Source organism: Ursus americanus, chromosome 10 (genome assembly GCF_024610735.1).
Source record: "Ursus americanus isolate L20-20 chromosome 10, mUrsAme1.1.p, whole genome shotgun sequence".
NCBI lineage: Eukaryota > Metazoa > Chordata > Mammalia > Carnivora > Ursidae > Ursus > Ursus americanus.
The window spans coordinates 43,754,053-43,767,816 of NC_142136.1; the positions used below are offsets into that span (position 1 = coordinate 43,754,053).

The 13,764-nt window shown below is 34.9% G+C and overlaps 1 protein-coding gene across 4 annotated transcripts in view; it reads left to right on the top strand.

The window, feature by feature from the left end:
* Positions 1–13,764, top strand: part of DIAPH3 (diaphanous related formin 3) — a 475,240-nt gene that overhangs the window by 162,400 nt on the left and 299,076 nt on the right. For all 4 annotated transcript variants that reach the window (XR_015725940.1, XM_087865106.1, XM_087865107.1 and 1 more), the window contains 3 exons: positions 3,012–3,130; positions 5,813–5,877; positions 11,505–11,609. Coding sequence is in view for 3 of the 4 variants with exons in the window: in XM_087865106.1 (XP_087721232.1) it covers positions 3,012–3,130; positions 5,813–5,877; positions 11,505–11,609 (289 nt within the window). In the remaining variant the exon portion in view is untranslated. The remainder of the gene's footprint in view (positions 1–3,011; positions 3,131–5,812; positions 5,878–11,504; positions 11,610–13,764) is intronic.

Sequence of the window (13,764 nt, forward strand, 5' to 3'; positions counted from 1 at the left end):
AGTAGAGATCATTCATCTTATCTCCCCCTTTTGTAAATACTAATATAGATATTAAAACATGGATGAAAATATTAATGAAAATATGAATATTTTGATCAAAAATATTAATACATTGATTAAATAATATTTTTAAATATCAGAGGTACCTTGCTGCTAATTATACTGCTATATTTTTTCCAAATATTCTTTTAAAAATAAAATTAAATTTCCATTTACTCTAAAGTAACCTCATGGTTTTCTTGATCCCTGTATGGTTGGTTCTGTCAACCTCTGATGCTGCTTGAGTTTTCAACAATTCAAGAATATTGTTTGCTTTCAAAGTTTTCAATGTGTCTTAGTGCTGCCAGGGGGGCTATATCTTACTTTTGATCCGTTCATTTTACCCTAATCCCTTAATCTGTGCTTTAAGAGCGTATGCGGTTGTGTCTACCTTTAAAGCAGATTGAAAAACGCAACTCTCCTAGGACTTGCTCAGGCAATGCTATCACTTCAGTGGAATTAAGAGTCTCAGAAAAATATTAAACTGTAGTATCACCAGAGTGAGATTAGTGAGGTACAGAAGGTTAGTTATTTTGGTCATTTTTCAAGTATCACATTTTTAATTTGATACTTAACAATGCTGCATTTTTCCTTGACTCTTTAAGCCCCTGGACTTTGGTCTTTGTTCCAAATATGGTCCCTGTGAAGGCATCGTTCTTCCTATGACTGGTGTAATCAAGACAGTTCTGTCTATTTTTTCCCCCTATGTTCCCAAATTCTCATAGGTATTTGTTATTATTTACTCTAATAGAGACTATATTTTTATTATAAGATTGAGTCAGATTTGGGTCACTTACATAAGTTTCCATACATCCATTTAAAAATTACTTAACTTTTTATTTACATACAGAAAAATGTTCATTCAGTGGTGTGCAGTTCTATGAATCTTGCTTTTTTGGTTTTAGCTTCATTTTTTTTGGTTTTCACTACTTAGAAGGACCTGGATTTTACCTTTTAGAGATCTTTGATTGTATTGATATAATTTTTTAAAGGTTTTTATAAATGGCACTATTTTTGAATGCAAGATATTCCCATTTAAAAGAATTACTGGATAGGGAAATTAGAACTTTCGCTCTGCCCCCAAGAAAAATGAAATGCGGAAAGATAATTGGAGGGTGGAGTAGAAGATCAGATTCAATTCTGTAATAAGTACTCTATGGCTTACGTGTCCAAAATATTCTAGTTGAGTGTTCATGGGAGATAATTTGATATTTGGTAAAAATACCAAAGAGAAAGTGAAGATGATTTTAAAATTCCTCCAACAAAAATGATGTATCAGTGAAGTCATGACAATTTATGTTCATCCCTTAATTAGGTTATTCACATATTCCTCTGACATACTCACTAACTCACCAATATTGCTCATGGAGATTATTCTCTAGATTTATATTTCTGGAATCCAGAAGAACATTATTTATTTTTTTGCTAGTGTTGCCTTGAAAGAGGCTTTGCATGAAATTTCAGCTACTTTGTAAATGAGCTTATCATTGGCAGCTGTGGAGTTGAGAAAACATACTGAAATTACAATTGAAAGGATACAAAATAGCCTATGTTGTTAATTAAAAACTCGTTTGTATTAAAACAATATGAGGATGGGGGTCCTGGGTGGTTCAGTCAGTTGAGCGTCTGACTTTAGCTCAGGACATGATCTCAGGGTCTGGGATCGAGCCCTAAGTCGGGCTTCCTGGTCACCGGGCAGTCTGCTTCTCCTTCTCCCCTCCCCCTACTCATGGTGTCTCTCTCTCTTTCTCTCTCTCTCAGATTAATAAATCTTAAAAAAACCCAACACTAGGATAACATTTAATAAGAGTAAAAAAGGAATGAATGCATCATCTCAGTTTTCAAATGTGATAGATATAAATGTGTGTAGTTTATGTACCTTAACTGTAAATATTAAGACAAAATATTAGGGAATGGGAGACTAATTTTTTGAAAAAAGTTTAGAACATTGAAGAAAGTATTGGTAATACTATCTTGCTTTGATATGTACCCTAGAATATCTTTGCTGGTGTTGTTGCGGATTTTATTCCGCACAGCGGGTCATTGATTAGGTGCGAGGTAAGTAGATGAAGGGCAAGTAGGTCACGGTTTCTAGGGACGAGAAGCTCAAGTGACTAGAGGCATCGTCGCATACACGATGAGCAAGATTTGGGGAGGCGGTGTGGGCCAGAAGTCACTGAGGGAAGAAATAAGTCTTAGGGGCGGCTGGGGATGAAGGACTGACCTCATTGAGGTCACACCCACCCTTTCTATCACTTGCGTTTGGTTTTGTCAATAAAATCTGCTGGGTATTTCTTTTAAATTTGTTGGCTTAAGCTTTAAGGGACATTCTTTTGCTTATTAAAAATGTAAGTGGACTGAAAACTAATGAAAACATGATCCCTTTTGGGGGATTTTAGTTAAACTTTAATTTTTGGACAAAAAATGTTACACTAAATTTTTTCAGTTGTCTTTTGAGTAAGAAATATTCATTTGGTATTATATATAATTTATAGTTCAGTTTTTAATTGGACTCCACAAACATTCTAAAAAACAGTATACTGTGTAGTTTTAAGAACCTTTCAGAGAATTTTTTTGAAAAATATGTGTGTTGGCTTGTGTTAATACAATGAATAGTGGTAGCTATTTCAGTATGGTATAGTGGTAGGTTGATCTCTATTGACTGCTTTTAAGCACATATCACTTCATCTTATTCTTTTTTATTGCTAACTAATTAAGGTTCTGACGTTTGTAAGCAAATCATCATTAAAGCATTATATTTACTAAAACAAAAAAAATTTAATGTCTTAAGATCATTAGAAGGAAAGTGATGACCATTGTATTTACTCTCCTGTGTTAAATCTGACATGTCAGTTGTTGAAACTATACAAAAGGTAAATTACTGAACTTGAAATCAAGCTTAGCAAAATGCTTTGTTTTGATGTAAATTTCCACTAATAAATTGGGTGTACATTTATTCTTCTCGGTTTTAGGCAACAATACTTCAAATTAATTGATGAATGTGTATCTCAGATTGTACTGCATAGAGATGGGATGGATCCAGACTTCACATACCGGAAAAGACTAGATTTAGATTTAAGTCAGTTTGTTGGTGAGTATTTCGCTAATATTTAAACAGAAATCTTTTATTATCCCTTTATCCTGCAGGTTAATGCTTCAGCATTGGTTCTCATGGTGTGACCTGTTGAGTCCTGAGGGCCCTCGAAACCCTCCTGTCAGGGGATCCTAACAATCCTAAGACCTTACACTTTTGCCTTTTCTGTTGTGTTGATACTTGTGTTAGTGAGGAAAACAGTGGTGGGTCAAACTGCTGGCACTTGGTTAGGAATCAAGGCAGTGACACCAAACCTTGTTAGTAGCCATTGTATTCCCCGCTTTGACTAAAACAAAACAATTAAAACTGCCGTGTTTTACTTGAGCGTCCTTGATAACTGAAAAACACTATTTTATTAAAAATCTAACCCTCAAGTGCACGTTAACATCCCCTAAGACAAAATGAATTGTCTTTACACATTTAGCACTTCTGCGTCCCAAAGTACAATGATCACATAGCTGTGTATTTGCTTGAATTGCAAGCTGGATTGGTTGATTTTTTACTTTGAAGGAATGAACATCATGAAAGCTGGGGTTACCCAGGCATGACAGTTTTGGCACACACTCTTTTTAAAAATGAAATGAAGCAGGTCTATGATGTCAGGGACAACGACTGATAGAATTTGTTACCAATGATCAAATTCAAGCTTTCAAGTAAAAATTTGAGTTTTGGAAAGCTTGCATCTGCTGCTGTTGGCTTGACAGCTTCCCAGGACTCAAATTTGTTTCTGATGAGATCAGCGGTGATTATTTTGATATCGTATGATGAGATGTGTCAGCGTTTGGAGACTCTGCATGACTCTGCAAGCCACTCTTTTCCAAATTCCAGTGCCTGATACAAAACCAGCATGGGTAAAGAATTCATGGATTTTGAAGTAACGGAAAACAAAATAGTCATTGATGTGGGTTCCCACATAACAACTGATGTGTAAGGAGTATGTGTATGTCAGAGTTTGGTGTAACATGAAAAAAGAATACCCATTATTTGAGTGAGGTGGTTTTTTTCTTCATGGGGTATTTGAGTCCAGAAAGAGGTATGGAATGCAAAAATGAGAAGGAAACTAGATAATGTTAGTGGCACTGATAAAGAAAGTGCTTATTTCTCTCCATAGGAGAGAAACAATTAGAAGTTCCTGGTAGTGGGTGGGACAAAGAAATGAGGAAAAACATCCTGTAAACACAAAACAAACTAAAATGTGGGACAATTTTGAATAGTATCTGAAAATCAAGTGTATTTCACCTGGCCATTAGGAATGCTTTTTCCTGAGTAGATGAGAGGTTTAGACATTGAACCCTTGAGAAGGAAATAGACTCCATGACTACTGCTTGGCTCTATGAGTGAAACCTATTTACATAGTTATAACAAATACATTGTATGTGCTGATTTTAAACATTTACAAAAAACTTACAGACACAGTGCAGAGGACTTACAGAAGAGAATGTCTGTGTTCACATGAATAGGTGAGTGTGAGGACCTGGGGTCAGATATTAGGGTAGAGAGATATTGAAAAGTGTAGGGCACAGATAACTTCATATATTAGAGTGCAAATCAGAAGATGCTGTTTTCGTAACAGAGATCAGAGGTTTAAGTATTTATTTAGTGCTCCAGAACCAGCCAATTTAGAAAGCAAAATTATTAAAATAAATGGGATTAGACAAGGAACACCATTTTCATCTTCTATAATAGGAAGTTATATATAATATATTAAATAGGTAAATCAAGAAATTACAGTATATACATTTTATTTAGAGTTAGGAAGGTAACTGCCTGAATAATAAGAGTTCGCAGTTTGGAAGTGGAAATGAGTTTTTAATGTAGTGATTTGTTGTTACTTTTCATCATAAGCCTTCTGTAATGTGTTTTTTTTTAAACCGTGTTTATGTATTACTTTCATTAAAAAAAGGGATCAACTACATCATGGGGAATCTATATGAGTCACTTCTGCTTTGTATCCCATCATGTGAATATAGTAGCTTATTTAATCAATCTGGTATTGATGGACATTTATTTCCAGATATTGACTAACAATAGAACATTCTTGCTTAAAAGCACGGTCCTAACCATAGAATTGTTGGGTGAAAGAAAATGCATATTTTAAATTTTAGTACATATTACCTAGTTACTCGTTAGCAAAGTTCATTAATTATGCTTCCGTTACACTATAGGCAAGTCAGTTTCTCTGTGGCATCTGCAACACTTGGCATTACGGCTCATTTAATCCTTGCTGGGTCTCATTAAATAAAATTTATATTTTTGTATTAGGTAAAATGAAATACCCATTCATATGTCTTAGCAATTGTTAATTTTGTTGTTCATAATTTTCTGTTCATTACTGTTGCCCGTTTTCCTAACTTGTGCTGGATATCATCTTCTTCCTTCAAAATATTTATGGATCGATGATAGAAACCTTTTGGTATTCTATGTTATGTTTGAACTTTCTCCTTCTCTTGTCTACGAGTTTGAAATTATAGTTGGGTTTGTCTTTTACCTTTATATTTTATGGCCTTGGTGTCACACTTGGAAAATCCTTCTCCATCCCAGTGTTCGTTTTCTCCGTTTTGCATATTTTATTACTGGCACTCTTTCTAATTCCTTTCTATGATTTGCCTTCTGAACTTTTAAAGTCCTAATGATTTAAAGAAGTACTGGAATAAAAAAAAATTGTCATTGCAATTTCAGATACTTGCATAGATCAAGCGAAACTAGAAGAGTTTGAAGAGAAAGCATCGGAACTTCACAAGAAAGTAAGTAATTTTGACTAACTTTGCAAGACTACGTGAGGAGTCACCTGAGGCTTGCTTCTGCCTCAAGGACTTTGCTTGGGGTTCCCACTCTCCTCTTTACCTCCTTCTGGCAGCACAAATGCCATGCTAGAGGAGGATTTCCTAGGCTATTAATATTTAAAAATTTTAACTCTCCACTCCCAACCCTGGCTCTCTCCGTGTTAGGTTTTCTTCTGTTATATTCATTATCTGACATGCCACATGGTGTATGTATTTACCTGTGTGTCCATGAATGTATTGTCTCTTTCTACCTCTAGAGTAAACTTTAGGAAGGATTTTTGTCTGTTTATTTGTTGTTTGAAGGATTTTGTTATTCCCTGTCCCTGCACGTAGAACAATTCCTGGCCTTCAGAACTTAAAAAAAGAAAAAGAAAAAAAAAAAAAAAAGAATGTGTGAATGAATAAATTCTTGAGTATTTCTCAAGAACTCCTGTAACAACTTAGGCCCTGAAGACTGAAATTATATCTAAAAGTTTTAAAAGAAAGGTTAATTTTTGTTTTGAGTAAAATTGCTTCCTTAGAACTAGTTGAACATATAAAACTGTCATTTTTATAGGTCAGAAGTTACGATATTACCAGTTTACGTTTGTTTTAGCCCAGTAGTATCGCTGACCATCCAGCCATTCCCTGCTTTTCCTTAAAGTGGTGTTCTGTGGTTTCATCTCTGCTCAGCATGTACCTGTTAGACTTTTTCTCTGTTTTGAAAAATTTACATTGCCGTTCTTCACATTTTAAGTAGTCACTCTGATTTAAATTCTTGTAGCTGGCTTCTCACACCGGAGGAATAAACAATAATTACTACCACAGCACCTGAATGAACATACACTAAATGAACCTTTACTGTGTGCTTGGTACCATGCCCGAGAGGCGACATTTTTTATCTATCTGGACCTAGATGAATCTTGAGAGTATTGTACATTTTTATAAGGTTTTAAGATAATGTAGCTTATAAATGATAGACAGTCTTTCATAAGTTACTGGTAATTTATGAAAAACATTGTAAATGTTCTGTATAAGAAGTCCCGAGGCTCACCACTTGAGAGATTATTAACTTCTGGGCCTCTGGCTGCAGACTAGGATTATAGCTATGAATATGATACTATCATTGCCCTGTAGTAACGTAGGAAACAAATTAATGGATCCTTTAAGTGTCATGTGTTACAGTTGATAGGTGATCGTATTGTAGGGTGACCTCTCACCCTGACTTTGTATCCGAAGCTAACTCTTCATGAGAAAAGTAGTAGCAAACTTTCAAGTACTTGATTTGGATGCATCTCAGATAGTATAAATTTGCTTTTATAATCATTTTTAGGTATATGGCATATATGAGTGTTGTTAAACATGATACTCTTCTCAACATATTGTTTTAAAATTGTAAAGTTTAAGTATAAGTAGAAGAAAGACCTTGTTCAAGGTTACTTGTCTCCTTTTAGTCAGAAGTTATATGTCTTAGGTATATTCAGAAAATATTGTTTGCTCCGTAAAAGATTTCTATTGCCATACCATTTTGTATATATCAGCAAGAACTTCTTTCCGATAGCTTTATAAGGACACATGTAAATACTTTGCTTTAGGCAGGAAGCTATCATAGTTGCAAGACACATTCTTTATTTTGGTGCATAAATTTGAAAAATGAAGACCAGAAATGTCAGAAAGTACATAGAGAATATTGAATTATCAACCTTCTTGTACAGATGCACTAATACATTTACCCTAGGGAATGAAATTAAGCAGAGCCTCAGCCTTAACTGTGTTTCTTGACATTTTTGCATGTAATTTTGTAAGTGTAATATTGCTCTAGTAACTCTTTTTGGAGAAGAAGGCTATCATATCTGTTTTTATAAAGTACGTCTTTAATGGAGATTCATTTTATCCCTAAGGCTACTGTGATTTGACTATAGATATTATAAAAATGCTAAAGCAAAGTTTATATTTTGTCTGATCCTTTTAATAGGGAAGGATGTAGAAATTTCTCTTTGTTAAGTAATAGAGATACTTTAAGGCCAAGTTAATTTAATAAATTCTTTTAGAGTTTACTAATTATGACTCTGGTTATTTTGGTGGTTTTATCTTTGTTCCAGTAAATAATCCTTTTTCCTTCCAAATCTTATTCTAAGCCATATGAGATAGGATAGTGTACATCTTGATGTTGTGAAAAAGACTTCCATTTTTACTCTCAAGAATTTAATTTTTTACTTCTTGCTAAGCAGCAGTAAACATTGAGCAGTCATAAAATGGAGAATAGAGAACATGACCTCTCAAAGGTTTTTCATGCTGAGAGATTGAGGAACTTTAATATATGATATTGACATATTTATTCACAACATATAAAGGGAGATCTGACAGGAATTGGCTCCATCTGTTCATTCAAGAAATATTTATTGAGTTTAGTTACAAATGTAAGGCTTTGGAAAGGTGATGAATAAAATAGGTTCTCACTATTAATAAGCTCCCAGGTTGGTGAGTGTTACTGAGGTGTGTGATAGTGCATTTTGATATGTTTATATTACAGTGTAATAACTGTTATGGTCGTTAAACCCTGTGCCGTGTGTAACCCTATAGAAAGGATTCCTCATCTAGTCTTGGGTGGTCAAGGGAGTCTTACCCAAGGAAGTGAGAGCTAATGTGAGGCAACAAGCTGAGATAGCCAAGAAGGAGGTATATGGAAATTTATTGTGAATTTCCTAGAGGCATCTCAAGGTTAATATTTCTGAAACCAAATTCATTTTTCTTTTCCCTAAAAATGCCCTTTCAGGAGCACCTGGGTGGCTTAGTCACTTAAGCATCCGACTCTGTGATTTCTGCTCAGGTCATGATCTCATGAGTCGGGACAGCTAACTCTATGTTGTCAGGCTCTACTCTTAGCGGGGAGTCTGCTTGAGATTCTCTCTCTCTGCCCCTCCCCCCCAAATAATCTTCAAAAAAAAATGCTTTCCCTCCATGCATTTTATATCCTTATTTTCCCCCTAAAAACCTAATATTTAGTTTCCAGCTTGCAAACCAATAGAACACCATAGTCATCTTAGATATGCTTACCTCATTCATTTCCTACATTCAGTTGTACATTTATTTTTTGAATTCTGTTTAAAAAAAAAAAAAAGTACTACCTCCTCCCCCCCGTCCCCCCATTCCTCTGTCTTCTCCCTTTGTTCAGACAGGCCTTCAGTTCTTTCTTGGATAACTGCAGTAGCATCTAAACTCGTTTTCATGCCTCCAGTGTTTCTCTTTCAGTCCACCTTCCACCGTGCTGCAAGTTGGGTTTTCCAAAGTGCGGATTTGGTCATGTTACTTTCTTATTGTAAGTACTCTTAATAGCTCTCCATGGTTTTCAGGCAAAAGAGAAAACTTTTTGGCTTATTGTAAAATTCCTTTGAACAGTTTCTTTCCTGTCTACATCTATGACTTCATCCCTTGCAATTTCTCTTCCTCCCTCCTTTTATGGCCCTGACACGTGGTTGCTTGTCATTTATGCACTGTGCTAGACCCTCTCTTTGAAGTGCTAGCTGCCCTTCTCAGCTAACTACTCAAGTTCTTTAAACGTGGGCTCAGGCATCATTCCTCCAGGAATCACTCCATGCCTGCAGTCTATTGCTCTATTGCTGGCAATTTTCATAGTTTTGGGTTATTAGTTTGCTTTTACTTTGCCACCAGACACTACACTTACTAAAAGCAGTGACCGTATTCTATTCAACTCTGTATCTTCAACACCTACCACTTTGAGGAACACATCAGACGCATGCTCTTACTTACTGTATAATGGGAAATAGGTAGTTTGGGGCCAAGTCCCAGGAGTTTCCTAGATATTAGGTTAATGAATGTAGCCTTTAAATGTAGCCACTGAAAGTTTAAGCAAAAGGAGTCATGTTTCTTGAGCCATCCTTTAGAAAGAATAGCAACATTCAAAGAAGTTTGTAGAGGGGAAGATAATACTGGTTTTAAAAATACTGGTTTTGTTGTTTTTTGCCTTGACAAATGTTCATTGAGCATTTGAAAATACATTTATGGGCTGATTAGCTGTGTGTGGAATTCAGATGAGAAGCTGAGCTGGTGACAGGGATTTGGACGCCATCAGTGTATGAATGGGGATTGAAGCATATGGGTATGGAGGATACCATTCTACCAGTCATGAGAAGTGAGACCAACAGAGGGTGAAGGAAGAGTCCTCTAACATGGAAATGTTAGAGAGTGGGACTGAGGAATAGGAACTATAGAAGAATTGGTAGGAACAGTCAAGGAGTTAGTAGGAGAACCAGAACAGTGTGTTGTAATGGAATACATTGGGGCACAGAGAATGAACATGGGGCAAATTTGCTTACACTAAATCATGGGGGAGGCAACACCTATTGGGTGGGTGGGCATATGAAAAATCTTTGGGAACTCTTGCTTAATTTTGCTGTAAACCTAAAGTGGTTCTAAAAAATAAAATCTGTCTTAAAAAAACAAATAGACTATAAAACATTACCTAAAAAAAGATTACCTAAATGTAAGTTGTAGGAAGGTGGTGTGTTTTCATCTAAACTCAGGGTTGGAAGACATAATCTGGCTTTTAATCTTACATCTTCACTTACTTGCTGTATGATGAGGGACTAGTTAACCACCTCTTTGAGTTAGGGACAAAATAAGATTCATAAATTTTTAAGTGTCTTTTCTCAACTGTTGAGTTTTATATTATTGTTTTTTCCTTAATTGAGGTTTGACTATATTTTAAAGTCTAAAGGCTTTATTTGGGCAGCAGTTGTGTATTTTTTTGACTTTTTCTTTTTAAAAAGAGTCAAATGTTATTGATTGTGAGACAGTACCCTATTGAAATTCACCTCTGCTAGGAGAGGTTTTCAGTCACATTGATGGCAGGGTGAAGATATTTGAATGCAAGATGGGAATTTGTGATGAGGGGCTATATAAATTAGAAAACTCATTGGATCACCAAATTTTACTGTTTGCCTTCCTCCCACAAGGTATTGCACCAGGATGTTTGAAAGATTAATTTACCATTAATCTCCCAAAGATTAATGATAACACAGATTTTATTCTCTTAAATTATTGTTGAAGGTTAGAGCCTACATCAGGGCCCATAACTCTCACGATGATGTTACAAAAAGTAACACATTTACAAAATGGAGTCATTTACTAATAAAAAATATTAAAATGGCATTCTTTAAATTCTTATTGATAAACTTCCCATAAATTTTAAGTAGAAGTTTTTGCAGATAGGGGTCACGGAGCTCAGTGCAATGCTTTGCTCTTTATTATTGTACACAAAGTTGCAATGATATTTAGGGACTTTTAAGAAAAATGTCAGTGTTGAAGATACCTGTGGGCCACTTTGCTCTGCCGAGAGGAGAAGGTCACAGACTCCATCTCTGGCTTTGTCTGCTCTCTTGCAAATTGAATGATTTTTGGTGGGACCTGGAGGGACCTAGAAAGAGGCTTTGGGTGACTTAGCAAAATCTGCCATTCCTTTCATAAAAAGTTTGTGTTCTACTGACAGATCATTAGAGTCATGTTTCTCTATGAAAAATAGTGCTTTTCAATGCCATCTTTCTGTCTCCTGGCTTTTTGTTATTGTTTTTTTTTTTTTTTCTTTGCAGTTTGAAAAAGAGTTTACCGACCACCAAGAAACTCAGGCCCAATTGCAGAAAAAGGAAGCAAAGATTAATGAACTTCAAGCAGAGTTACAAGCTTTTAAGTCACAGGTAAAATACCATCTTCCTGGATTGAATTTGGGTATTGAAAGCTTACCAGGGAAGCAAAGGTCATGTCATATCTTCATAGCTCTAAATGTTTAAACTTAAATTTCACTAGTATGTTTTCATAGTATTGTTTATATGTATTTCTGTTCTGTAAACTAAAAAAAAATGACTTTGCCACTTTTTTTTTTCCGTTTGCATTTTTAAGAATGCCTAAACTTTTACTAATTAGTCTGCTTCCTTATGTTTCATTTGGGTTTTGTTCTTAATGTCACATGTTTCATATGTAATCATAAAGGGTAAGGAAGTCTTTTACTCTTAGATTTGTCATTCATCACTGATCTTTATCCCACTACAGGAAATTATTGCTCGAGCTATTTATTTTTCAAAACCTTCAGCCTATGGGTACCTTGTGGTGAAAGATAACCTCTAGCTGAATGAGAACATTTTCTGATAATTTTTCAATTTCCAAAAGTAAACAGATTTAAAACAGGACAAAAAAGAGAGCAAATCTGGATTATGGAGCAGATAGCTCACATACACCCTCGACACATAAAACATTTAGATAGCGAGAAATATATCATCTGCGCGTTGTAAAATGACAGCAAGGCGGTAGAATATGCATAGCTAAATTTCTTCATGCAGATTTACATATAGGATGATGAGCAATAAGTATAGTTTTTGCTCATTTTCTTTCATCCTGATTTATGGTTATGTCGAAATAGTCTCTGATGTACCATTTCCTGTATTGGTGTACTATTTCCTATATTATTGGCTATTTTGTTTTCTTTTAAATACTTAGTGGATAGTTTTGCTACAGAGGCTGTAAGAAGATACCCAAAGAGAGAGCTATCTGTTAAGTGTTCCATTTTAGGGAAAAAAAGGCTCTTTTCTGTAAGAAAATGACTCTCACTGATCTATCTTTAGTGTGCAAGAAGGAAGTACAATTTATTGAAACTTTTCATCTTTCCTGTGTGGCTCCTTGTCTCTCCCACTACAAGAAACATTTGATTGTGTTTTATATTTCGGATTGAATTATAGACAGTGGCTGAGATATTTACGTCCAGTTTCTCTTGGTCTGGGCTAATATAAATTTTAAAAAACTTTCTTTTTAATTTCTTCTGGTTGAAGGATTGCTTGTAAATCCAATCTAAAGAATTCCTGTTGATTAAAAAAAAATCACCAACTTTGGATATATTATTGCCTCATGTGTTTTATATAAATATGGGAATGAATTTGTTTTAAAACTGAGATTAAATCCAGGAATCTCCTATGTTATTTAAAAATGTGGACAAGGATGACTATTTTTGTACTTCAGAAGCAAGCCTGGAATTAGAGTCTTGGTATCGGCCACCACGTTAATTTTTGAAGAACAACAGGAAAAAAAAAATTTTTTTAATGGATTGGTGTGTGTTTCTCATGAAATCTATTCACTTGTCTTAAGATCCTTCTCTTTGATCAAAGCCATAATGATTATGAAGGGTATGAATTAAATATATTCTGTTATCTGTGATTTTATTTCTTTATTCACTTAACAACCAAGTAGTGTCAGGTGCTGGGGATATAATGGTGAGCAAGTTAATCACAGGGTAATCTGACCTCGTGAAGGATATATTTAAGTCAACCATACTCTATCAAATGAGCTAGTATAGAGCAGAAATCCAACCATATCTTTAAGACATTGATAGTTAATTATAAAATTCATATTGAGTGTGAATATAACATTCATACTTCCTTTACATTCAGAGGGCAGTACTATCCATGTTAACAGCAATGCAGCGTAACACTGAATTGATTCTACTTTATAGTTAATGTTTTCATTCAGATATGTTCTTTGATTTGTGGTTTTAAGTTCTTTTATAACATTTTTTCTTTGTGCTGATCTCAGATGTCGGTTTCAGGCTTTTATACATGTTTTCCATAATCGTGCCATGAAACTTTTAAAATGATTTATTAACATTTATTAAATGCCACCATTTGCAAGGTGTAGTGTGTGTGTGTGTATCTCAGAATTGAAGTAATTACAGGAAAATAATCATATCACAATTATCAAATCTCATCTTCTTTATAATAATTAAAATGCATTTATTCTTACCAAGCCATAGAAACAAAAGGACAAAAGTGACCAGTGGACATACTTGGCTCTTTTTCACTCCTGATT